Genomic DNA, 27,069 nt, shown 5'->3' with positions numbered 1-27,069 from the left:
GTTGAGTCACTACCCTGTGAATCGGCACAGAACCAAAACCACTCTGAGGAATCGAAGCGGTGATTCCACACGGCACACCCGTAAACAAAGTACAAAATGCCATTGGTGAATCAAAACACACCGATGCACTGGAAAGAATCAGTTGGAAAATCACTGGAGTACGATCGACGCAAGGAAGCGCTGAACCATGCTGGTGAATAAACGTTGCCCCAGACCACGTCCATTCACCCATCTGAGGTAAAGGGAACGCTGTCGCATTGCGAATTGCCGCATCAATTCCAAGAGGCTGAGCGAATGCCACATCATGTTGTTGAAACGCTTCCCCCTGAATCCAATCGCTACCATGCAGAGGATGGGATAACACTCTCAAATGATTCCCTTTGTCCGAATCACTCAAACGCTCTGGGATGTCACAATCTCATGTAGACGATCGAAGCACATTGGAAGCAGTAAAAGAATGCCGATCCATTTGCTGAATCGATGAGTGATCCGGAATTGGGTGGGAAACGAGGTTGAGAAAGTGAGTGGTGGTGACGAAACTACGCTATCGTCCCTTAACTCCTCGAAGTCGACGGACGAAATAACTGCATGAGATCCTGACTAAGATAAGAATCCGATGCCTCCTGTAAAAAGTCTTCATCTGCTGACCTAGATGCAGAACGCCATGCTGCCAACTTAGGGTGGTCGTTTTTTGCCTTCTTAGGTGCTGAAGAACCATCTTCTGCCCTGCCCTTCTGCCCTATCTCTACCTGACGTCCTCTTCTTATTCACCTGCCGAGATGAAGAGAGATGCATAACGTGAGATAGGATAAGTTTAAAAATTAACAAGATGGGAACAAGATTGTTTTTTTCAGCTAACTGTGAGAGTGAAGACATGGTTGTTATATCATCTAGTATCCATCTTGGTTACTTGTTATACACCAAAACAGATGTAGACTACGGCACATACTATTTCTTGCAGCAAAAATGGATATATCATTGTTGGAATTCTATAAGTGAATAAGAAATGTTGCACCTGTTATTCTGTTATAATGAATACTCCAATTCTAAAAACATGGTGGGCATCTATACGAATACATACCCACTTAGTTTTAAATGTATAGTATAATAACAACAAGGCAAAAAGCTTTTCTGGAGCTCTGTCTCTCTGCAAGACATTAAAATGAATAAACGGTCACCATTCTATAAAATAGTCATGCATAATGTGTCATTTACTCCCATCTCATTTCATATGAGAAGCATTCACATTTCTATCACAGGATCAAATGAGTCCTCAAGTCAGGGGAAGTCTGCTGGTACGCCCAAATCCCAAGTCAAAGGTTTATGCTGAACTTTAGTGTCACACAATTTCTCATTAACTATTACATGACATTAAAATCTCTGTGTCTGTTATTTTAACAAAGAACAATAACAAAGGAAAACCTACGTCCACCATTTCCCTCCACTGGGAAGTGCTTCCTGTCAACAGGGGTTCATTGTGGGCCAGACCTGCGTTGTTGATGCACACGTCCACTCCACCAAGGTCAGGGTCAGCCTTGATCGTCTGGAACATCGCCAAGACATCTTCTTCCTTGGATATGTCACAACGAACTGCCTTGACCATGCCAGGTTCATTCTTCAGTTCAGTAGCTAGTGTCTGATAAAAGGGAAAGTGGTTGTAGTTTGACTGGTCTCATCATGCGATTCAGTCTCACAGATCTACTTCTCAAATTTGCAAAAACTTTCCAGCATTCTTGCGCATCCATATCAATTATAGCTTGGTGAAATGGTTTCCATACCATGCATTAAACATGAATCTTGATCTATGACTGTTAGGCGAAACTGCATCATCAGTCATTCAAGTTTCAAAGGGAGCTAACCTTAGCTACAGACTGGAGGTATGCTGATTAGCTTGGTATCTGAGAAAAGACATGGCATAGATAAGCAATAAACAGCACACTTACACTAAAAAAGGCATACCTAAATCTCTACCTACCTTGCAGTCAACTAAATATTAACTGCTCTTCAATCCACTAAATCTGAATTTCCTTTTTAATGCATGAGAGACAATAAATAATCAATTTGAACTCAAAATGAAGAATATGTGTCTCTTGCAAATATGGGTAACCCAGTCAATGATTTCGATTTACAATATCAATACAATTCTAGCTTGATATCAGTCATTTAGAGAGATTTATCCCATAACAATCTGTGCCATTAGCACTTAAAACTGAAACTCTAATTTCTGTAAACCATGCACAGTTAAATTTAGCACAGGGTCTTGTGCATACTCAGAAACTTTGACCCTTTCCACAAAGTGGTATGTGTGCAACACTTCAGCTCTAGTAATGATACATCATTTGGGCTCCAACCGGATTAGACCCGTGAAGGTCCCAGGGTAGAATAAGCCTTCAGCAACCGATGCTTGCCAAAAAAGGCGACTATGTCATGAGAGGTGACCAACGGGATTTGGTGGTCAGGCTCGTTGACCTGGTTGACACAGGTCATTGGTTCCCAACTGCGCAGATTGATGCTCATGTTGTTGATTACTGGATTGTCTGGTCCAGACTCGATTATTTACAGACCACCATATAACTGCAATATTGCATAGTGCGGCGTAAAACTAAACTCATTCACTCACTCCAGCTGGATTAGATTTTCTATTCATAGACATACATTTTTGAGAAAAGATTCTTTGAGACTAAATATTAGTTTAGTGCTACAGTGGTAAGTGTTAGCTGACAATTGTGCTTGTCACTGGACAGAATAACAAGTAAGCTGGTGCTCAGTAAACTTCATTAATCAAACACAGTCCACAAAGGCAACCAAGGTTTACATTATTCCACAGTGCAGTTAGCTCAGTAAACACCCCATTTGACTGACAGCTAACATTTTCTGCCATAACTAATGTTGAATAATATAAGCTTCTGTTTTGCTGTCTAACGTCCCATTCGGCCACACAACAACTATATGATGGTGGCTGGTAAATAACAGAGTACTGACCAGACAATCCAGTGATCAACATCATGTGAACATGGATCTAGGCAATAGGGAATATGCTGACATATGTCAACCAACTCAGTAAGCCTCGGAACACCCTGTCTGGAGGCAGCTGAGTTTCAATATCAATGAGGGAAAGCAACAGCAAAATTTCACCCATTTCACCCACCAGGGCTCAAGTTAGTGCTTTGTTGCTTGAACTGGTGCAACACAATATTTAACAAGGCAACCCAGTTACTAGCCTAAACTTCACCAGGTTCAAGTCAGTATTTCAGTGGGAAAACATCTGATTAAAACATCTAAATAATTCAGAAGCAATTTTCTTACATTAAACATTCCAATACAAGCAGGAATTTGTCTGGTGTATCTTAGGTTGCAAGTGGGCCAGCATCTCTTAAATTGAGCCCTGCCTTTTTTATACCATCTTGATACACTTCTGGAGACAGATGTTGTGTATTCTGATGTATAGATTTCCTATTCTTCTCGTTATCATTAAAGAATGTCAACCCCTTTCTCAGGTATCACTCTACACATTCTCAGGACTTCAAAGTAACAGTAATTTACTGAAAATGTACTACTAGTATTTTATTACTGTGTTTATTCATTACAGTAGATAAAGTTCTCCATTTCAGTCGATAATCTAACATTATTACACATGAAGTAACACGGAAAATATTGCTTACACCTGTATGCTTCATACACTGATACCAGACAGGTACTTCTAGGAAGTAGGTCAGGGTATGAATATGCATCAGCAACAGGTCCACTCAGGTTTGGGATGCATGGTCATGGCATCCCTTCTCTGACATCTCTGCTTGTCAGTCCATTGTCTACTTGTTTTTCAGTTCAATTTTGTGCGGATGATGAACCGTGTTTCCACAAAATAATTCATGTACAATGATATTTACAATACTAACAGTGTATGTTACAACCACATATATGAGAACACAGTAGGTAGTGTACCATGTATTTATCTCTCTGTGTCACAGTTGGGAATTGGTTGAATTTTCATGATCAATCTTTGGATTATCAAAACGACCAATCATTACTTAATGATCAGTCATAAGGTTAGTCAAGGCTATATGATACGAGGCTATCATTTGTCACATGCAGACACACTCTGAGCTCCTTTTTGTATGCTTAAATGCTTGCCCTTATTACAAGATAGCGACTTATGTGACCCGACATGGATACACATGATATAAATATTAAATGAGTAAATTTGACATTGAAAACAGTATAAATACTTACTGGTTACATTATACAGATATGCAGACAGATAATAACCAATAATGATCGATCACAAATATTATGATCGATTCCATGATTACAATTTTCTTACAAACAATCATCAACCAAATCGATTAATTGGAACACAACTACTCTGGGACTATGCAGGAATATTGCTCACTCCATGAATGTTACGGATAAAAATACTTTCTTTTCTATACGTGCCTTAGAGCACCAGGCAAATATTTAGAATGTGCCTTTCAGAAAACAAGTGTGCCCACGTTTTTAGAATAAATCAAATGAATAGCATTGATGATGACCATTTGACATTAACTGTTAGTAAATAACAAACGTAAGCTGTTTTCTGTTATCACTGATTTGTCTCCTGTAAGATGCCTTTCTAATGCTTCTTTTGTTCTGCTTTCAAAACACCTTGAATATCTAACATTTTGTGACTTGTTCACTTGTTCAATATAATAATAATAATAATATACTTATAATGCGCATTTTTCCCATGTGTTATACATGCTCAAAGCACAAACACTAACGGAGGAAAGGAAAGCTACAGGGAAAAGGAAGTTTTGAAGAGAAGGGTTTTTAGTTGGGACTTGAAATTGGACAGTTCATTACAATCCCGCAGATGTTGAGACAGTTGATTCCAGGCTGTTGATGCTGCGTATGAAAAGGATCTTTTACAGTAGGTGGTTGTACTGACTGATGGGGGCATGAGAAGATCCTTGCCCAGGGAGAGGAGTGTTCAAGAAGGTCGATGAACGGTCAGTGAAGCAGCAAGATATGAAGGAGCAGATCAAGAGAGGCATTGAAACGTTAGGCATAGAAGTTTATACTGTATCCTGTACTGGATCGGCAACCAGTGGAGGGATTGGAGGAGAGGCTTTACTTCAGCGTATTTTCTGAATTTCATGACAATGCGAACAGCTCCATTTTGAATGCGCTAATATTTGGAATGAAAGTGACCGATGTTGCGGAGTTGACAGAAACAGCCTCGGACAATGTGTGAGACATGGCTGTCAAGTGACAGACTAGAGTCCAGAATAACGAGCAGGTCTTTAACTGTGTCTGAGATTGCAATGGATGCATTATCAAATTCAAGACAGTTACTATCACACATTGCTTTAAAGGTCCCAAGATGATACACGCCGTCTTTGAGCTATTGAGTTTTAGCCTGTTGTCATGCATCCAAGTCATTGTTTCTTCACAGCAGACAGAAAGTTCAGTTAAAGCAGAACTGACCTGAGTGGAGGTTGGATTGAAGAGATTATATAACCTCGAGTCATCTGCATAATGGTGGTGATAGATATGGTGTCTATCAATGACACTTCCCAGCCCTTTTACATAAAGAGTAAAAAGTACAGGGCCTAGGACGGACCCTTGTGGCACACCCCAAGTAAGATCAATTTGATCGGAGCGATGGCCATCTATGACCATGCACTGAGATCTGGCAGAGAGGTATGACTGGAACCAGGCGACCCCACCGATGTGAAAGTCATGTTTGAGACAGCGAAGGAGTTTGTTGTGGTCTATAGTGTCAAAAGCACTGCTTAAATCTAGGAAAACTACAATCCCAAGCTGCTTCTTGTCAATTCCAAGTCGTAAATCAATGACCACTTTCAACAAAGCATGTTGGAATTTGGAATATGCTGATTGGCAGTGATCATGGAGGTTTAGTTCTTGAAGATGATCAGACAGACGATTGCAAACTGCTCGCTCCGCAATCTTGGAGAGAAAGCTGAGGTTTCACACCAGACGGTAGTTACTTAATGTGTCTTGATCTAAGTCAGGCTTTTTCAAAAGTGGCTTTACAAGTGCTTCTTTGAGAGCAGAAGGAACTTGTCCAGACGAAAGACTTGCGCTGATGATGCCTGTGAGAACTGGCAGAAGGATATCAATGTATTCAAGAACAATGGATGTAAGTACAGGGTCTAAGTCACATGTGGTAGGGTTTGATTTTAGTTTTAGAACCTCCTCCTCACCAAACTAATCAAAACTCAGAAGTTGTGGAGACTCAGATTCGGCACAGCCTGATTCATTTGATTCGGGAGGAACTCCAAGCTTAGGGATCCCTGCAGTTGAGTCAATCATGTCTGCATGGATTGTGGCAATCTTCTGCGTGAAGAAACTTTGAAATTCACTGGGGAGAGATTCTTTGGACTCAGAATCTGGTAATGGAGAGTTTAAGACTTTTCCAAGGAGCTGTGACATTAGCCTGTGTAGAGATTGTGGGTCGCTCACAGAATCTCGGATCTTATCATTCAGTGAGGCATGTTTAGTGTGTTGTATCAGAAGTGTCACTTCATTACGAGCAGCACAAAAAATCTGTCTGTGCACCTCAAGGTGGGAGTGCCATGCTCTCTTAGCATGGCGTCGAGTTTGCTTTGCTTTCAGAGGAGCATATTTATTCAAGAGTTCCGAGAGAACACAATTGTATTGCGTAATAAAGCTGGCAATGTCAGAGGAGGGATTCTGTATAAGTTTGGAGCTAGAGAGTTCACGTCAGAAAGCATCACTGTGCAGGTTATTTAGATTGCAACGTTGGATAGATTTTTTTCGGAAGTGGAGGTTTGTCTGTGTCCAGGTTAAAAACACACAAGGTAATGGTCAGCAATTTGAAACTCATTTACAGAGACGTTGAGTACACAACATGGATCCTTCCTGGTAATTATCCAGTCAAGGCAGGCACTGTGATTGTGTGTGGGAGCTGATACAAGCTGAAAGCACTCAACAGTGTGGAGCAATTTTGTCAGTTTAATCATCTGGGCACAGTTTTTATCAATGAAGCCAATGTTAAAGTCACCAAGAATAACTAATCTTGAGCGTGTTGTACACTTTGTTTCAAGGAATGTTGAGAATTCTTCTTCGAACTGACCAAATGAAAATTTGTTTTTAGCTGATGGGGGGGGGGGGGGGGGGGTCTGTACATGACCGCAATGTTTGTTGAGATTTTGTAAGCTGTTATGACTAAGTCCAATAATTCAAACGACTGGGTGATACTGTCCTCCACAGAAACTGGTGGAGTACTTCGCAGCAGCTTCATATTGAGATGAGATTTTAAAATGATGGCCACACCCCCACCGCGAGTACGGAGGGGTTTGTGTTTGCAGGTATATCCTGGTGGCGTCATGGCCATAACTGGATTGTCGGAGCCATGTCTCTGTTAACAAAAGTATGTCAACATCACGATCTATGACAAGATCATAAATCAGATCACATTTATTGCAGCAAGACCGGACATTCAGCAGAACAACATTCAGTTTAGAATCCCTCACTTTATAAGTTAGAGTGTCTGTCTTGCAAATACTTTGAGTGATAGTGCAAGTTGCTTTTTGATGACGTTTTCCTCCTTTTGTTCCTCTCCTGAAAGGTCATCTACGTTGATGGACAGATAATTGAGTTAGTGAGTGAATTAACAAGCCCACATCAGCACAAAGAGATAGATTGGTCTTTTGTTGGATGTCAACCAGGTACTCCCTGGCATAGGCAATCCTGTCAACTTTGCCCATGCTGCAGCTTGTCCACTGGGTTAATCAACAATAACAGCTTGTTTTTCCATTGTCACACAGCGAGAACTCACATTTGAAAATGTCCAATTTTTGTGTAAAAATACTCAACAAAGTCACTGTTTTCACAAGATCTAAAGACATCACAATTACAGATTAAGAATGTTGATGTTAACAGAAACTCCACTGCCAAATTTCAGCATCCTGCAATGGGAATAAACCACAGAAATCAGCAAAACGAGAGAGCAGAAACTGTGTGTGTGTCGTCTGTCAAGCACTCCACAACTCAATATTCTCTTCAGTAACAGAACCTTGTGTACTTCCATCAATCTAAATGAAAAAACAGTCACATTTCTTCACATCATCAATCATAATTCCAGTAATCTTCTGCATGATAAGTCAATAAATATTTTTGCTTGTTTGTCATTTGCTCAAGTGTTTTGTTTTGGGGTTTAAATGACAAACAGTGACATACGATATGCCATAAGGGCACCAACTGCCTAACAACATTTTTATTTGTGCCATTTCAATATTTTCCATACCATGGCACAGTAATATATGGGGTACATATTTATATTTGGTTGTATTTTGAACCCAGTACTCATCAATTTTTCAATAACAGGTGCTTGAAAGTAGTCAACTGCATTAGCAATGCTCCTTGCACACATATTGCTATCCTGAATCAAATATGCATACAGGTGACATTATTAAAATCACTGAACTGAAAGAAAGAATGCACAGATGTTGTTTACAGCTGATAATCTGAGATACACTCATAATTGATGACCACAAACCATGTTGTATTGATCAAAACACATTGATAATCTTATCAAGAGCATAATACTACAAAGTTTGTTTTGCTGATTCAAGTGTTTCTGCAAATGCCTCTTCTACATGTTCCCTTCTCAGTGTTCGCTTTCACTGAAACCTGCAGAAACCTGCATTTTGCATGCAAAAAAAAATAATAAAACCACGCAAAAAATATTTTGCGTGCATGTTTTGGACACATAGATTCTAATCTATGTAATGTTAAAAAGTGCCTTAAAACCACAATACACACACAAACAATAAATTTGACATGATTCAGGATTGTAATGGAAATTTCACATCCAAAAGATTTGGGCTACATATTTATAATTCTATTTCTGCAGGCACTCATACAAAACACTGCCTTCTCTCTGTGTAAATTGGATTCCTACATTCAAACTAAACTTTTTCAGTCCCATTTTCACACCAAGCCGAATCCAGCACTGAACATATCTATTCCTCTTTCTTAGAAAGCTTTTTCATTGTTTAAGAAGTGCTAGTTGTCAGAGTGTGATACATTGCACTGCCAAATACATGTCTCAAAACAAAGAAAACATGTCATAGAAAATACAAAACGACTATTTATCACTTGCTGAAACTTGGAACATTGTCATACATCTTCCTTGTATTAATGGTGATGGAGGATGGAGGGGCTGAAGATGATCTCAAGGGGGTCAAACATTTTGTTCTGGGGATGTAGGGGAGGGGACCATTCATAATTTATGAGTGGGGGTGGGGGTGGGGGGGATGATTTTTATGGAGGTGCATGTACATGAACAATGACATTATGTGAACGAACACTTCCCCTCCCCCTACACACACCACCACCACCAAATTAATGTACAAAGTCAGTGACCTCCCCGCTATTTGTCATGCACAAAATCAATGACCCTCCCCTACTTCACCCACGCCCAGAACGTGTACAAAATTGATGGTTCCCCCTACCTCCCCAGAACATGGATGGGTGATCCCCCCTTAAAATCATCATCGTATAGAATTAGGTTAAAACCCACAGGCGCCCACCGCGGGTCCGAAAATCGATAAACTATATATAGTAACTCTAGTAAGGGGGTTGGATAGTAAAGCGGGACTTAGTTTATCGCTTTTCGGACCCGCGGTGGGCGCCTGTGGTTAAAACCAGATGTTCTGAGAAGACAGACCCATACACAAGTTCACGTGAAAATGCTTTTTAATTACCTGAGAAGTATTTTGTAAAATATCTTGCAAAAAAAATAAGAATTTCATTCTTAATGATAGATATCAAAATATTTTATTTAATGAATAGACATCATTAAAACAACCACCGAGCCATGGAGATTTACGTGATACCAATTACGTGACTACCCAACTCTCAGGGCTACGGCAGTGGTTATAGTAAAGTCACGGGTTGCAACACGCAGCTCGTTTCATATCTCACCTGTATTTTGTCGATGTTTCTTGCACACCCCACCACCTTCATGCCATGCTTGACCAGTGCCTTGACCAGTCCCGCCCCGATACCGGCCGAGGCCCCTGTCACAAGAGCTACACGTCCCAACCACCGCTCCATGTCGCGCTATCGCTGTCGACTGTTGAATCCCGATGGAAGTTGAAACGCTGCTTCTTCAGATAAGGGACGTAACTCTCGCCTCCATGACCTCTTTCGTGTTCGACACCCTCTATCTCAATATTGTAGCAGTGTATATTTAGTATGAGTGTTGATTTTCGTCTAAGATGCTTTCGGTATTTTTTTTCGATATTTGCTTTTAATGTTTTGATAGTGTGATAAAATATTACACGAGATATTATACGAAAACAGGGCATCATTATAACCAAACCGTCATAAAAATCTTGCTTCAAAGAGATCAACAGTTATCCCTTCGACTTTCGAAATGTCCCGCTCCTCCAACTGTTAAACGTTTACATGTCTTAAGTCCCCCATTTCTTGCTTTTCTTTGAACGAATTACACTATTTTTCTCGTTCACGTGACGAAGATTTCGCGAAGACATGAGGTCATCAAATAACAGCTACGTATCTTATCTTGACCTCATAAAATATCCGATGACTTAGTGTATTACGTGTGTAGCCACTGTTACATTGCTTATCTTTGTGTGTGTGTGTGTGTGTGTTATTTTAACCACTTATCAGGAATGTATAACTACTCTATGACGTAAGCAGTGATGTTGGATGCAGTTATATCTCATATTGGTCTATGGCAGTGTTATTTATGTTCCAAGTGAACGGGCAGTGGTGCAGTCTATGTTTAGACTTATGTTTGTTCCAAGTGAACGGGCAGTGGTGCAGTCTATGTTTAGACTTATGTTTAGAGTTCTGGGTGAGTGAGTGAGTTTAGTTTTACGCCGCATTCAGCAATATTACAGCTATATGGCGGCGGTCTGTAAATGATCGAGTCTGGACGAGACAATCCAGTGCTCAAGAACATGAGCATCGAGCGAGCCTGATCCCGTTAGTCGCCTCTTACGACAAGCGTAGTCTCCTTTAATGGCAAGCATGTGTTGCTGAAGACCTATTCTACCCCGGGACCTTCACCGGTCACCTGAGTTCTGGAATGTGTATTGCATAGCTACTTCAAGTAACGGTTTTGATATATCATCATTTCGTAACCAACATTTTCAAAAGTTTGGGAAATCTTTAAGATAAGAATACTAATATAGCCCTTTGAAGCATTTAATGTAGCTTCTCTACATTTGCAGAAATTGTTCCTCCGTAATTATAGTCAGGTATGAGAGAATACATGTACACGATTTATTAAATGCGTCATGGCTGTATCCAATACCGCAACTATTGTGAAGTTGCATAACTGATTTAAACAATGGAAAAGAATAACCCTGTTTACGTTTTCCACAATAACAGACAAAAACACAATAACATATTGTATTTTATGGAGCTGAGCACTTTAAGCAGTATTTTTTTCAGGTTCCTGTAATTCACACCCGTAAAGTAATACCTCTAGTTTGTCCATAGTAAAGAGAAGGTCATCAATTTTTTTTAATTCAGATTTCGTGGATGCTTAACTGAAACCACCGAATCTTTTATCAAACGTCGACTGCACATGTAACGGTGGTCACTATTCTACAGTTTCTATCAAATGTGTATTCCTGAATACCTCACCTGTGAAGATATAGGTTGGAACTGATCTGCATGCTTGCCTTAGAGGCTACTTACGGGATTGGGTAGTCAGGGTCGCCGACTTGTCATCGTTTCCCAACAGACCGATACTCATGATATTTATTGCTGGACTGTCTGGTTCAGTCTCGGTTATTTACAGACCGCCGATTTATAGCTGTGATACTGCTCTTTATTTTCTAATGTAGTGCAGTGACTTTGATTGACAGATGAACTGTCGAACACTGTAATCTATCTGTAGGATCCGTTTTGCTATGATCATTATTTTGGCATTGTAACCCACGATTTTCCTTGGATGCAATTTCCTCATTATTACGGGTTGTGAAGTGAAACAAGAGTCTTCAGAAAATGAGCTATGCTCCGGAAACAAAATGTACCCTATCAGCGAAAGTTACATATATAACGGAGTACTCACTATTTGGACATTTCGTTTCGCGCTTAAACTCCACGATCGGTGATGGTCGGGTTGAGTGTCCAACGTGGGGACGCCATATAAAAAAATACGGGTAAAAATCCATGGTCGGAGATGATCAACGGGTGGATTGGGTCAAATTCCATCACGAAAGGAATTGGGGCGTCCGGTCATGTGGATATGCTATTATACGTTTCGGCATTTTCTGTAACGTAAAGGGGTCGGAGTTTACGGTCACATGACACTATGGCGTCACTGATTTTCCAAGGAGGTGGGATTTCCGGTCATTTGGGTACACTATGACGTCATAGGATTTTTTTCAGTGAGGGATGGGTAGGATGTCCCATCACATGGGGACACTGACTTTCCATTCACGTAGGGATGGTATGACGTCACGGGGTTTTTCCTGACTTGAAAGGGGCTGGGCATCTGGTACACGTGGGGACGCTATGACGACATCCGTTCTGTTACCTCAAAATTTGGGATTCAAGATGCGTGCGTCCTTCTAACAACTTTCAAAGTCTTTCTCTTGGATGGCCAAGATTTTTAAACATAAGTCCGAATAAAATAACGAACAACTACAACTACCCCCAATTTTAAGCATAAATCAAAATCTGCACTGTGCACGACACAATTTTCATGTTTGGTACGATTTTTAATCTGGTAACTGATACAACAGTGACAGAACGATCATAAGTGTACCCTGTATGGTATCAAGGTGATGTCTCACGGAGACTGTGCTTAATGACGTATTAATCTCAGTTTGTCCCATACCTGATAATTTATGTCAGTGCCTGCTGGGGAGATTTGCATGATGGAAACTTGAAATCATGAGTCCTCAAGTCTCAAACCCAAGTCGCAATCGAGCTTCATCTTGCTCTCATCCAAAAAACAACATGCTCTAGTGGACTAATTAGTACCTAGTAATGCTTGCCTTGATAATTTGGACACACATATACTTCACATTCTTTCTTCAGGACACTATAGAGGAACAAGAGATGGTAAGATGGTTAAATTGTTATTATTTCATTGCTGAGATCTGTGTGATGTATTCGATACACTGACAGTGCCACAGTCAGTTCCATTAGGCTACACAGCCATTCCAAAACATGGGTATAAAGAATGTATACAAGTCACAAGAATAAAATTTCGAAATTTCTCAGTTCTATATTTTGTATGGCCGCCCCGTGCATTCACCACTGCCAAACAAAGTCTTCTCATCTGATGCCGTTCATGACGTCGTCTCCAGACTCTATGCATGCCGTCCACGAACCTGAGGGTAAATCTGGAGTCATCGCTAAACACGACTCGATTCCATCGGAGGTGACGTTGGGACCACTGCAGACGTTGACGTTGATCAAACGGCGTCAATATTGGCCCACAATATCGACGTCGAAAATGGAGATTGGCAGCCCACAACCGATTTCGAATGGTCTGTGAGGACAGTCGACCTCTAAACATCTCAACCCTGGTTCGTGTAGCCGGCAGAAATCTGTCACGTAGGTGACGTAGGATGATTTGACGGTCTTCTGCTCGTGACGTCACACATGGACGACCCGACCTTGCGCGATCAGAATTGGTGCCAGTTTGTTGTAGTCCACCTCGCAAGTCATACACAGTACGACGGCTGCATCCCATTGCTCTTGTGATGTCAATAACTGATCTTCCCGCTTGCAACTTGCCAACGGCACGTTCACATTGCGCATTTGACAATCGTGACATTTAAAGTACAGTTAGAACTGTGGATTAAAAGTGTTTTTTTTTCAATTCTTCTGGCCAATGCAAACACGTGCAAATGAAAAAACTTAAATGCGAAGATGCACTGCACGTGCAAAACCTGATTTGGAACTAACCTCATGTGCAAGATGAAAGGATGGGTTTGAGTAGGTTTTGCTAACGTTTTTGTAGAGTTGAAAGATGGGGGATCACATTTCGGATACATAGATGTATCATCAGAGAAAAATGATTCATTAATTCAAAAAATTACATTTTGTTAAGGTTCATTTTTGACTCCGTATATCTGAACTCTGATCATTGACCAAGCATGTTTACCATTAAGATATAAGCATTTTAAAATCAATATTTATATTTGAAGAAAGTCAAACAAAGATATCAGCTGCTCAGAGACATAGGTTTTTACCCTCAAAGAGTCGTCTGGGATGAGCAGTTCTCGAGCTGACACTCTGTTTTTTTGGCCAAAGTGTATTTGCCACATCACACATCCCTCTTGTTTCTCAGGGTTTTACTCCTGGTAATAATGTCCCTTTTCAAAAGGATTATTGCAGATCGTCCCCATATAACCATAGTTAAACCATACTTTGTCAGTTTTCTTAGGTCAGGCCAAGACCTCATTATTTGTAGCCTCATTGCTGTGTGCGATGTTAAACAATAAACAAACAGAAATCATAAGAATGAACTGGCTACCACGTGCTAAGATCAGATTTTACTGGGACCAAAGCAGTACATGAGTTACAACTGAACACAAAACATATATTTTATCCATGTTTTATACTTCTAACCTTTAACATTAGTACCTTGAATAGTACACAGACACAATCTTCTGTTAAATGATGAAGTATAACAAGGAAATCATGAATAAATAACCATAATCAAATCAATAACCATCAGCACTGGATAAGCTCACAACAATGGGACAATCCAGTCTGTAAATACAATTATGTGTAAAGATACACAAACACTCCAACATAAAACATCAGCTTTTCTGTGGGGTAAAATTAAAATCAACAAAAAATTTGACCCCCCAAAGCTTGGTACTCACCTCTTGTTCTCTTCAACAATGTCAGGGTACTTTAACATGTTTCAGTTTTGTATAAAGATAGCTTTTTCATTCAAAACAAAATATTTTCTGAGTCAGCAGTGATCCAAATGCTTAAACTGTTTATTTCAATGAATGTTTTCTCAACATTTGGTGTCTGAGTGCTGAACTACATGTACAATTACAACAGGACAATCTATAACAATGTCAACAAAGATTCAAGGCTGACACAATACAGTGGAAGCTGTCTTACTCGGACCCTTAGTAACTCGGTTTTCTATATAATTTGGACCGAAATGTTGGTCAGTAAATACAATTATGTTCAAAGATACCCAAACACTTAAATATAAAACATCAGCTTTAGTGAGAGATATATAGTAATAAACAGAACAACCAGTCGGCTGCAAGTCAACAAGAAGTCAAGTGAAACAGTGATTCATTATGCACGGTTTTTCAGACATATTGTCTGTCAGCTTGATGTTGCGGAAAATCCTGAAGTGATGCACCACTAAAGTAAAACATACGAGTATCTTATGGTTCTGACAAGCTCAGGATGAGTGAGTGAACGGGCTTTGTTTCCAACATTACCATTACGGAGGACACTAGATATGAGTTTCACACATTGTGCCCATGTTGGGAATCGAATCCAAACGTGACAAGCAAACACTCAGCCCCGACAACTCAAGGATTTCTATCTGGATGAATATGATATTTGAACCAATGATAAGTCAAAGTGTTCAGTAGGGTACAACGTAAAATCAACTACCTGGTACTCATCACATCTGGTCAGTTAATACCTCTTGTTCTTAAAAATTTCAAAGTCACTTTGTTAATGTGTTTCAAGTTTCTAGAAATTATCTTTTTCATTCAAAAGCAGAAACATATTTTGAGTCAGCAGTGATCCATATCCTTAGGATTTTTTCAAAACTTTTTTTTCTTAATATTTTGAGAACTATGCATACTACATGGGTCTATATGCCACATGTACCACAGCTGACTCAAATAATATTTTGAATGAAAAAAGATAATTTTTATTATCATACATAACATAACATGATTTTCATCATTCCAAATAATTATTTACATGTTTTGCAATTTTGCAAGTGGGCGTGATATTCTAAAACTACTATGAATATTCTGATTATATGTTGACATGTAGTATACCAAAACCACAGCACTGAAATATCTTCAAGATTGAAACTCTCCTCTAACTGCACTGGGCTGTAGGTCTCATAATGATGTCATTAATCTGGAAAGGAAACATCACACATTGATATGAACAATTTTGGACAAGAGGCATATGGCGACTCACACAACCACGAGCTTGACAGTTCACCAGAACTGAACAAGAGTACTTAGATATTTCCAACTCTGTCATAACCCAAGATCATTGAATGCTCTTGTCTAGTTATCCGTATTTACTGTGGAATATCACTGACTTCCACTTCAAATAAACAACCCAGGGTAGAATAGGCCTTCAGCAACACATATTTGCCATAAAAGGCGATTATGCTTCTCGTAAGAGGTGACTAACATAATTGGGTGGTCAGACTCGCTGACTTAGTTGACACGTCACCGGTTCCCAATTGCGCAGATCGATGCTCATGTTATTGGCCACTGGATTGTCTGGTCCAGACTCGATTATTTACAGACCGCTGCCATACTGCTGGAATATTAGTGAGTGCTGCCTAAAACTAAATTCACTCACTCACTCACTCACTCAGGTCACAGCGAACTCATAAGTTAAATGTCTTGCTGGACAACACCAATGTTTTTGCTATGTTTCCTGAATACTGGACAAGGTCAGACTACTGGCGGCGTTTAAGTGACACATTGATCATAGATTGACTATGAGAATGGACCTAGATCCTATATTCTGCGGGTAATATCAAAACCATAATGAATGAACTAAATCCTACGCATGAAGTGAAACGATTACCAGTATGAACTTTGAAATCCACCTGTGTACACTATCTTTTCATTTGTATACTAATTGAAGATCTTCGTCCAGTGATATGTCAGTTTGTTCTGATAAGCATATTTTTAAAAAAATTTTCCATGATCACATTGCTTTTTTTCTCACAATGTCAAGTAATGCATTGTTGTGTCATAACACTTGTGTTGTGATTAATTGATCGTTGACAGTTTACTCAGGTATGTTTTGCTTCTCAGCCAAGATAAACACAATAAATACATTCCAACCGATGATGTATCAACACCACACAGTCAGTGCCACCACCTTATGGAGTAATCATGTGAACTGCATTTCTTTCAACTTTCTCTTGATGATGCTGCATTATGGTTTCAAATTCTGTTAATGGAGACATCACAAATGTAACAGGGGCACAGCCAAGTTGGGAGTCCTTGCAAGGTAGTTAAAGGATTCAAGTACCAGTATCAGTTTATCTTCTTAACAACACAGCAAAAATAACTTGGTTTCCATTCTTGCGGAAACCTGATGGATACTGGGTAATGTAGGTTTCCGCTAGGTTTCAGTTTCAGGAAACGCGCAATGAGAGTTTCCGCATAGTTTCCACAACTGAAACTAACAAGTCTTAGTTTCCGTCATGTTTCCGTCAACTGAAACTGTAGTTGGAAGTTTCCATTTAGTTTCAGTTTACTGAAACCTTCATAGCTGGAGTGAGTAAGTTTCTGGTCTTGCGGAAACCTTGTGGATCTTGGGTAATGTAGGTTTCCGCTAGGTTTCTGTACAAGGAAGATGACAATGAGAGTTCGCTTAGTTTAGAAAGCTGAAATATGTTGTATTATCTTGTTATATTTATTACATATTTATTTCAACAAAAAAACAAACGCTGGAAATATTATGATCCAACTGTTTCATTTCTTAGAAAAGCTCACATTTTAATGCAACAGGGCAGTTGCAGTAGTACACAATTCGCTGTATTAAGAAACTGGGGCGCTCAGAAGAGTAACAGAATTCTCTGCACACAAGCATTGCTCAGGAAGTAGGCACACTGAATGAAGACGAGCTAGCCAGTACACAAAGTGCTTTGTTCTTCTGTAGATGTTTGTTGGTGTATGCGAGTCCTGGTTAATATCTGGCGAAACATCTGAATCCGAATCAATCAGGCTCTCACATTGTGGTGGTAATAGCTCGCAAACCTTGAATGTGCTGTTAATATCTTGGTCACTGTCAGTGTCTGGAAAGGAAAAGGACATTCAGTTTGAATGATCAATTCAACTGAGAGACAATTCAATGAATGAAACACAGCAATATATATGATAATGCAGATAACATGTATTACAAATATTAAATACGTATTACCATTTGCTCACTTTCAGTTATTACAGTTACATGTATGATACATACATTAAATATATTAAACATGGGTAGCAAAGTGACAGTGCAAACTCGATTTTTAGTGAAATCTAAAAATTCTTTGATGACTAACCTGATGAAACATTTGTCACGCACCCGAAAAATCTTTACAAACTAACAAACATCTTGTTACGGAGATGGAGATAACGTAAGAATGAAGATTTTTATGGATATCAACTTCTTTATGAGAGAACACAACGTTTCGGAGTTAATGCTTACTCCTTCATCAGGTGATTGAGAAAGGGATACAGAGGTGTATTTATATGTACAGGTAAAACAATAACAAAGTAACAAGTGGAATGAGTTAACGAAAGCTAGTATAAACAAGCACTGATAGGAAGCCGATAGTTAAGATAACAATGATGGAAGCCAATGGTAATGCATTACAGTTGATTGGATATGTTTACATAACATGATTGGGGATAAGGGTGGAAGCCAATGGTGATACATTACGCATGATAGGATGATGTACATAACACACGATAGGGGGTGAGCATGTTTACATGAGGATTGGTGATGTACAAACACAAGTATGTACTCGGGTAGATAGGCTATACATGAATTACATAGATAGAATGTACCCAGGTAGATGAGATTAATTTATCAATAAGTCCCAGGCACTTGGTAGGTACACTCCTTGGTCGCGGTTGATGGCTGGTTTCTGTCTCCGGATCTCGATGGCCTCTTGCAGTTTCCTTTGGCGCCAGTTGTTGTTGTTGGTAGATAGTATCCTAGTGTCCTCCCATCGAATTGAGTGTTCAGGGTTCTTGAGTATGTGTTCAGAGATGGCCGATTTCTGGTCGAGTTTCCTGACTGAGGTCTGATGTTCCTTCATTCTGGTGTTGATTGGTCTCAGCGTTTCTCCAATGTATAGGTCGCCACAGTTGCAAGGGATCTGGTAGATGCATCCTCTCGGGTTAGGGTGTTCACAGCTGGGTCCTTTACCGTTGGCTTTTAGGTAGGTCTTGATGGTCTTGCCACTGGAGAAGGTGACATCGATGCTGGCTTTGGTCTTGATGAGGCGTGATATTTGATGACTGATGGGGCCAAGGTAGGGTATGGTTACTCTGATGGGTGATGGAGAAGGTTTGGGGCGGGGTTCTCGGTCCTTAAGGGTCTTGTTGATGGTGGCTGTGACGAACATCAGACCTCAGTCAGGAAACTCGACCAGAAATCGGCCATCTCTGAACACATACTCAAGAACCCTGAACACTCAATTCGATGGGAGGACACTAGGATACTATCTACCAACAACAACAACTGGCGCCAAAGGAAACTGCAAGAGGCCATCGAGATCCGGAGACAGAAACCAGCCATCAACCGCGACCAAGGAGTGTACCTACCAAGTGCCTGGGACTTATTGATAAATTAATCTCATCTACCTGTGTACATTCTATCTATGTAATTCATGTATAGCCTATCTACCCGAGTACATACTTGTGTTTGTACATCACCAATCCTCATGTAAACATGCTCACCCCCTATCGTGTGTTATGTACATCATCCTATCATGCGTAATGTATCACCATTGGCTTCCACCCTTATCCCCAATCATGTTATGTAAACATATCCAATCAACTGTAATGCATTACCATTGGCTTCCATCATTGTTATCTTAACTATCGGCTTCCTATCAGTGCTTGTTTATACTAGCTTTCGTTAACTCATTCCACTTGTTACTTTGTTATTATTTTACCTGTACATATAAATACACCTCTGTATCCCTTTCTCAATCACCTGATGAAGGAGTAAGCATTAACTCCGAAACGTTGTGTTCTCTCATAAAGAAGTTGATATCCATAAAAAAAAATAAAAAATAAAAAAATAAAAATCTTCATTCTTATGTATTTTCACTTCTAAATGACATTCAAAGACCTGGAGATAACGTGTTTTTCTTGAAACAGACGTCTGGCAGTGAGGACAGAAAAGCCGTATTTCTCCTGGAATTTCAAATATATGTATATATTATGCTTGAATCCATGTACAGTTACACTTTGAGTGAGGTCAAAAAGGTTTGTTGTATGTATTAACATAGTGTCAGCTTCATTATAAAGCTATATGAATAATATTGTTATAAAAGAGATTCCCTTACCGGGCATCATTCTCCGAGTTTGTTGGTCCACAATCCATATCTGTAAATCAAATAACTGACACAACGATTCTTTCAGAAATATGAAACTCGAGGTGTGATGATAATGCATTGTAGGGCTAACACATGCAACATGTACTGATGGACAAGGTTTTAATGGTTATAAAACAAATATCAAACCATGAAACTGATTAACTGGTACAACTGGATACACAGAAGTGACACAGAACATAAGATACTAGATAATTTGATGAACTAATAAATGTATGATGTGACTTGGTTGAAATATTTCTGGAGTACAGATTATATGAATAGATATAACGAAGACATATATGCGGAATATCTCTGGGTACCCATGTTAAAACAAATATTGTAGAAACCAACCATATTTCAGAAACGTATTTCTCGTGATTTTAGGCTGTTTTTCTTGACAATTACTTGTCGCAATGTCCACAAAGAACTGTGTTCCTGCAGCAGAAAGTGCCACGAATAGTCTATAGAAATTATGCATGTACAAATCATAGCCAAAGGGTCAGTGGGATTGTGCTTCATTCTTCATTCACATTGACAAATGAATTAAGGTTTCAAAGAAATTGTGACACATCACCAAATTATATTAGTAATAGTAGTTAAGATAACTTAAAGGGTAGATAGGGATAGTAGATCTGGGTGTATTAAAGAACAAACAATGTTAATATTTCTAACCCCCGTGCATGTTGCGTAAATTACTTACATGGTACGTGGGGGGGGGGGGGGGGGGTCGTCCATCCAGCAGAAATATATCCGGATACTACCTTCTCCTGACAGGATTTTAGAAAATAACTTATTTGCCACAATAAAGTTTCCCATGAGTGCTAAATCAGTAGGACTCATGACGCTCGGGCATGTTAAAGTAAGGTGAACATGTTTTCACAATTAATCACTGTTAATAATCACAAGGTCTACATATTGATGCTTGACACTGAGAAAAAGCAATCAGTGACGCTAATGCGATGAAAAGACTGCTAAAACCATAACTGCTCACTGTTGTCACTTTGAGTACTTACATTCAATCCGCTGAATTCCACTTTTCACACTCCCCTTTGATGTCGGCAATGTAAACAAATAAACGAATGGCGACAGGATCACGTCCACGCGAGACTATCTAATTGTTAACAAAACAACTCACAACAGGGTGTACCTTCCTCTTTTGTTGTAGAACGAGGAAATCTTCTGTCAAATGGTCACATTAGATTTATTTTAAAAAAACACAATGACAAAACTCTATTTCCCGTGAGTGTTAGCGAGACGCCATCTTGTTTGGCGGGTAGGAACAAATTTGTTTTCCTAGCAATTATGTTTCAAAACTTTAAGCATAAGATGGCTGCGTCGTGTAAACTGCCATGGCCACCTCACTTTCCCCAAAAGCACTCGACGAAAGAATTCGCGACTTGGAGAAGAAAGCAGAGAACGGATGCGAGCAACTCGGAGTACCTCGGATGTGTCAGGTAAGACCGAGGGTATTTTATTGTAAATAACGTTTAAAGAAATATTGCGTTAATGACAGAAATCCGGATAGATTATAAAGTTTATCCCGCGAATGTATATTTTCGCTCGTATTATTTTTAAATGTTATCGTTAAATCTAAGTAAAATAGGCCTGAAAAATAAGTTTGTTTATATTCCATTTCAATAGATCGACATGGTATAGAATACACCAAGCTTGTATTTGTAAGTAACTATCTTAGTACTAACCACAAGTATTTATTTAAGTTTAAAGGGGCAGACTTTTGATTTTAGTGCTCCTGTTAATAGTTTGCAAATTTTAGCGTTGCAACTCGGTTAACACTTGTACAAAAGGTGTGTGTGTGTGTGGGGGGGGGGGGGGGGGGGGCGGGATGAATTACGATCTACATCAAAAAGATCCGCCATATGTAGTGGTTCACTCATGGGTTTACTGGGTATTGCAAGATGTATTTCACCAATTCAGATATATTTTAAAGAATGATAAAAATGATGGGCTTTTACAATGGCAACATTTCGGTGTAATTTATTAAATGGAATCCTGGATCATTAGTGAAATGAAATTGTTTACCCCCAAATTCGCTCAGAGGGGTCAGATGTGTTTCTGAACTATTTGAGGCAAACACTAAATTCATATAAGAAACTGTTAGCTCTGCGTAGGATACATTTAAAATTTCATGTAATTTTTCAATAATTTAATACATACGTGTTGAGCATAATCATATATATATATACCTGTTATATTTAACGTATTTGATTTAATCTTTTAGGCTGTTGTGAGAAAAATCTGGACACGACTGCTCCTGGAGGATCACCCTTGTCTATCGAAGGTATGTGCTCATGTTACTAGGTAATTTCACTTTGAATATTTCATTAATTCACTTCCCTACGTACGTTTTCTCAAAATGAAAAATACATGAAAGTATCATTTGCAAATGGATTTGAATAGCCGGTAAACTAAATCAGTTTAACATTACACCTGTGTGAAATTGCCATCAAACTGACCCCTTGATTTTACAATGCTTAATTGCTGCAAGGTTATGTCATGTGATATAACTAAACTTCTTTTATCATGATCTTTATGTCAGTTGTTCACTTACCGGTTGCATAACTTTGGCAAACAGGATGTACATAGAATTTGCACGAAATAACACAAAGGATGGTTAGCCTTTTGGAAGTTATTTTAAATCATTTAACTACAAAATGGTAAACTTTCAGAACAATATATGTATTCAAAGATATAAATCTGCAGTTTACTTGGTTGTATAATTTTCACTGACGATCGTTAATTTTAATAGACATTGTGTTGAATGCATGATTGAATGAAGTGCAAGAAAAATGACATTTTGTTTTTATTTCAGTAAAGCCGATGACGAGGACTCTATGAATATAGTAGTCAAAGAAACAAGTGACTATATCACGACCAAGGATGGTCAATAGGATCTTGTGAAGGTAATTTTCACTCACCTGCCTGTCATTATAAATAGTTAATGATTTAAATAATAGTGTAAAGACAGATTTATGGATGTTAACTTCAGTAACCAAGCCAGCATGGCATATATAAATACCTTTGCCTAACAGATGAACTAAAACGTGTGAAACATGCTGTATAGTACTTTAAACATTTATTTTCAGAAGCGCTTTGTAGAGTGTGGCGGAACAGGCGTGATGATCTCAGTAGACAAGAAACCGGAAAAAAAGTGTCACACAGAACAGCAGCAAAAAAAAAGAATGAAATCCGTAAGTATATCTATTCGAATAATAACATGTAACAATTCTTCTCATTACAATGTGTGACAGATTCTAAGTTCCGGAAATATACATTTAAAATGTTTATGGATTATTGCTTCTTACATTCTTAAGATATGTAACACATGATTCAGATCATAATTTCATAAATCATAACATAAGAATCAAGTCAGTTAATGGTGATATATAAACATGTTATTACACTTCAGTGACTTCATGTCACTTCAGAGCAACAGATTGTGTGTCCATAAGAAAATAGGATATGTCATTAAATGTGATGAACTGCTTAACTTGTGTTGGGGTGATTAATGAAGTAAATAATTTTTCATGACACTTCCTTTTTAATAATTTGCAATCCATCTTGGCATTATGGTTTATCTGTTGATTGATTTTTGTTTATTTTTCAGAAAATTGCACTGCGCATGAAAAGCCTGAAAACTATTGACTGGCCAGATCGACGAAAGGAAAGGGTTTCAACTATACTTACCTTGGAAATGACTTCACCAGTTGTGAGTGATGAAGAAGATGCCAATTCATTGCTCTCTTACCCCTTTACCTGGGAATCTAAACTCAAGATGTCTGCACTGGACTCAGCCACGATTTTCAACGCCACCACCAAAGCTAAGGCCAACATGAAGACCAGGATGCGGCATCCAACCACAATGACAGAGATATCCGCTCAAGGATGCCCAAGTGGGCTAGTAAATAGCTAATCGATCACATGAACGTAATTTTATCTGTGATCAATTAAATTTGAATTATTCTCAATGTAAAACTTTAATAGTTTTGATATTCTGATTGTATTTCAATTAATGCAATTTTATTCAATCTTAATTTTTATCTATTTTCCAAGAGACCTTTATTTACTTTAAATACATTTTTTGTACTTTCAATGTAACCTAAGTTCTTATTGCATTTTATTTCATTGTTGTATTGTATTGCATGGTGTGTGTTATTATATGTTTAGCATTGACTGACTGGGGTGTGTTTTTCTGTGTCAGCGTGAGGAGGTGCAGGGGGAGTCAAGGGATGCAACTGTTATAGCATGTTTTTAGAAATATTTTTGTCATAAGTGACAAATATTGATCTGTCATCTAGTGCTATATCTTTTTATTATTTATTAGATATGTGTTTGATCCATATTTGTCTGAAAATAAAACAGTGAATCTTATTGTATCTTTTGTTTTTCTTTATGTATACGTGATGATTGTACACAAACTCCTTATATTGTCTTTCCCAACCAGGAGTAACAAGAATGTTATATGCAATGACACACATTGAATGACTCCTGTGAACCCGAGTAAATGAAATGCTGTGGAAAGTATTCTGGCAACAGAAACTCTGCGGAAACCTGATGGAGTCTTGGTAACTGAAACTCTGCGGAAACCTGATGGAGTCCTGGTGACTGAAACCCTGCGGAAACCTGATGGATCTCTAACTTAACTGAAACTCAACGGAAACTTGTTGGAGCATGGGTAACGGATACCGTGCGGAAACCCTTAGAAAGTGGGTAATTGACAGTTTCCGTCATTGCGGAAACTCAGTGTAAAAGAACGGAAACTCACTGGATTCTTGGTGGAAACTTAAGTTTCAGTCCACTTTCCATCAGGTTTCCGCACTGCGGAAACCAGGTTATTTTTGCTGTGCAACAGACAGAAATAACAACTTGATGAGAGAAAGCTTCCACCTATACATCCAGTGGGGCACCTTCCATGGAGCTAGCTGCCACAATATTTAACACCTGTCCCTAATTCTTGCACTGTTTCCCAGACTGAAGCTCGAGAAGTGCTGCCGAATTAGCCGAGTCGACTGACAGGCATGGCAACAATCACAGTCAATGTTGTGGATGCTTATGACAATATCCCACTATTCACCAAAGCATGCGACCTTGAAAGAGGTTGGGACATTACTAAGGAAGCAAAAACAACAGATTGTATATTCATGTAATTGCAAGTCATCGTCCATCTCTCCCTTTCGTATGATAAACATTTGAAACTGTAAAAGCTTCGAGGTTTGAACTGAGAATTTTATCAATTATTTTTGGAAATGAAATCATCTGATTGAAACTACTGCTCAGGAAATTAAACTCCAGAAAGGTGTTCCAATCAGCTGATGTGTGACTTCTTTTTAGCCCTGTCATTGGTCAGTTAAAATTCATGAAAGGTCATGACCTATAGTATTAGGGCAAGCAGGCAATGTTCTGACAAACCACGCATAACACTAACTTTACTTGTTTTAGTTCCGTGCATTTTTGAAGGGATATATGCAAATATCACAATGCCTTTTCACACAATGGCAGCACATGACATGTGTTGGTAAAGCAAAAACTGACCATTATATGTGTTTTAGAAAACGATGGCAATGATATGTGATCGACTGCTGAACCAAAAGAGAAATGATTCAAATCTCTGTCGCAGTGATCTACACAAGAGTGAGTGAGTTTAGTTTTACGCCGCACTCAGCAATATTCCACCTATATGGCGGCGGTCTGTAAATAATCGAGTCTGGACCACCCGATCCCCTTAGCCGCCTCTCATGATAAGCATAGTCGCCTTTTACAGCAAGCATGTGTTGCTGAAGGCCTATTCTACCCCGGGACCTTCACGGGTCGATCGACACAAAACCTATTATACTGAGCCATGCAGTAATGGGTGTCAAATACGCTACGAGACATCCAAGTTTATGACTCACCTCCATGTGCTTCGGAGACTGCAGTGTAAATATCACAGTGTTCATGATGTCATCTACCTGCAGACACTGGAAGATATAATCTAGATGTTACTGGATATGAAGCAGATGTTGTGGGTTAAGATCTAAGTCTGTGTCTATACCTGGAAGCTCCAGGGATCACAAGACACCAAAACATTTTCTGAATAAAATTGATATTTTATACTTATCCTGCCTCATGCTTAATTGCTTATCTCCTCTTCCCTGGCGAAGGTAGTGGACACCTGAAATGAACTGAAGTTCCCTTCTAAAAGATGCGGACATAAAGCTACACTTACCCACAGGTAGCCTCCCTTTCCCGCTCCCACGGTCAGCTGATCGGCCATGATTATCACTCTCTCCTTGATAATCGCCCAACACGAGAATATAGGAATTCAGCGTGCCTGACAAGGGCAGCTGGGAGGGCTTTCGTCATGAGTCAGGAGTTATTCAGAAAATTACATATTTTTCATTATCCTAACTCATGCTTAATTGCTTATACAATCCGACTGAAAAGGCCACGCTGGATTCTGCTGTCGGTCTGCTAATATTACGCCCAATATTTCCTCTCCTTTGGAAACTTTTAACGGCGATAATTCGGTCCTGTTCTTCTGACATTCATTGTAGATTCTGGGGGGATCACATCCAGTCGAACTTGTCTTCTGAAGAAGGCTTTGCTCACTGGCACATGATGACATCAAAAGTAATTAGCGTCCTGCTAGGTGCTGATGCAACTAAATGTCAAGATATTGTAATCGAGACGAGTTGTGACCCTTCTGCATGTTTAAGTATCTTCATTACGAGTACAGGGTCATAAGCATTCATGCTAGTCTG

General features: G+C 39.2%; 1 protein-coding gene across 3 annotated transcripts in view; it reads right to left on the bottom strand.

Moving 5' to 3' along the window:
* LOC137284980 (dehydrogenase/reductase SDR family member 11-like) overlaps positions 1 to 27,069 on the bottom strand; it is a 52,341-nt gene that overhangs the window by 9,628 nt on the left and 15,644 nt on the right. Inside the window, exons 1-2 of one of the 3 annotated variants that reach the window (XM_067817070.1) lie at positions 9,952 to 10,168; positions 1,427 to 1,636 (exon numbers count right to left, since the gene is read on the bottom strand). In XM_067817070.1, coding sequence (XP_067673171.1) covers positions 1,427 to 1,636; positions 9,952 to 10,083 — 342 coding nt within the window. In that variant the 5' untranslated portion in view covers positions 10,084 to 10,168. Of the gene's footprint in view, positions 1 to 1,426; positions 1,637 to 9,951; positions 10,169 to 14,487; positions 16,099 to 26,220; positions 26,287 to 27,069 lie in introns of those variants that run through there. The other 2 variants (XM_067817071.1, XM_067817072.1) reach the window with 2 other exon arrangements.

The sequence above is a fragment of the Haliotis asinina genome, chromosome 5, assembly GCF_037392515.1.
Source record: "Haliotis asinina isolate JCU_RB_2024 chromosome 5, JCU_Hal_asi_v2, whole genome shotgun sequence".
NCBI classification, from domain to species: Eukaryota; Metazoa; Mollusca; class Gastropoda; order Lepetellida; family Haliotidae; genus Haliotis; species Haliotis asinina.
Note: the sequence above shows the minus strand (reverse complement) of the source record. Positions and strands in the feature narration are given on the sequence as shown.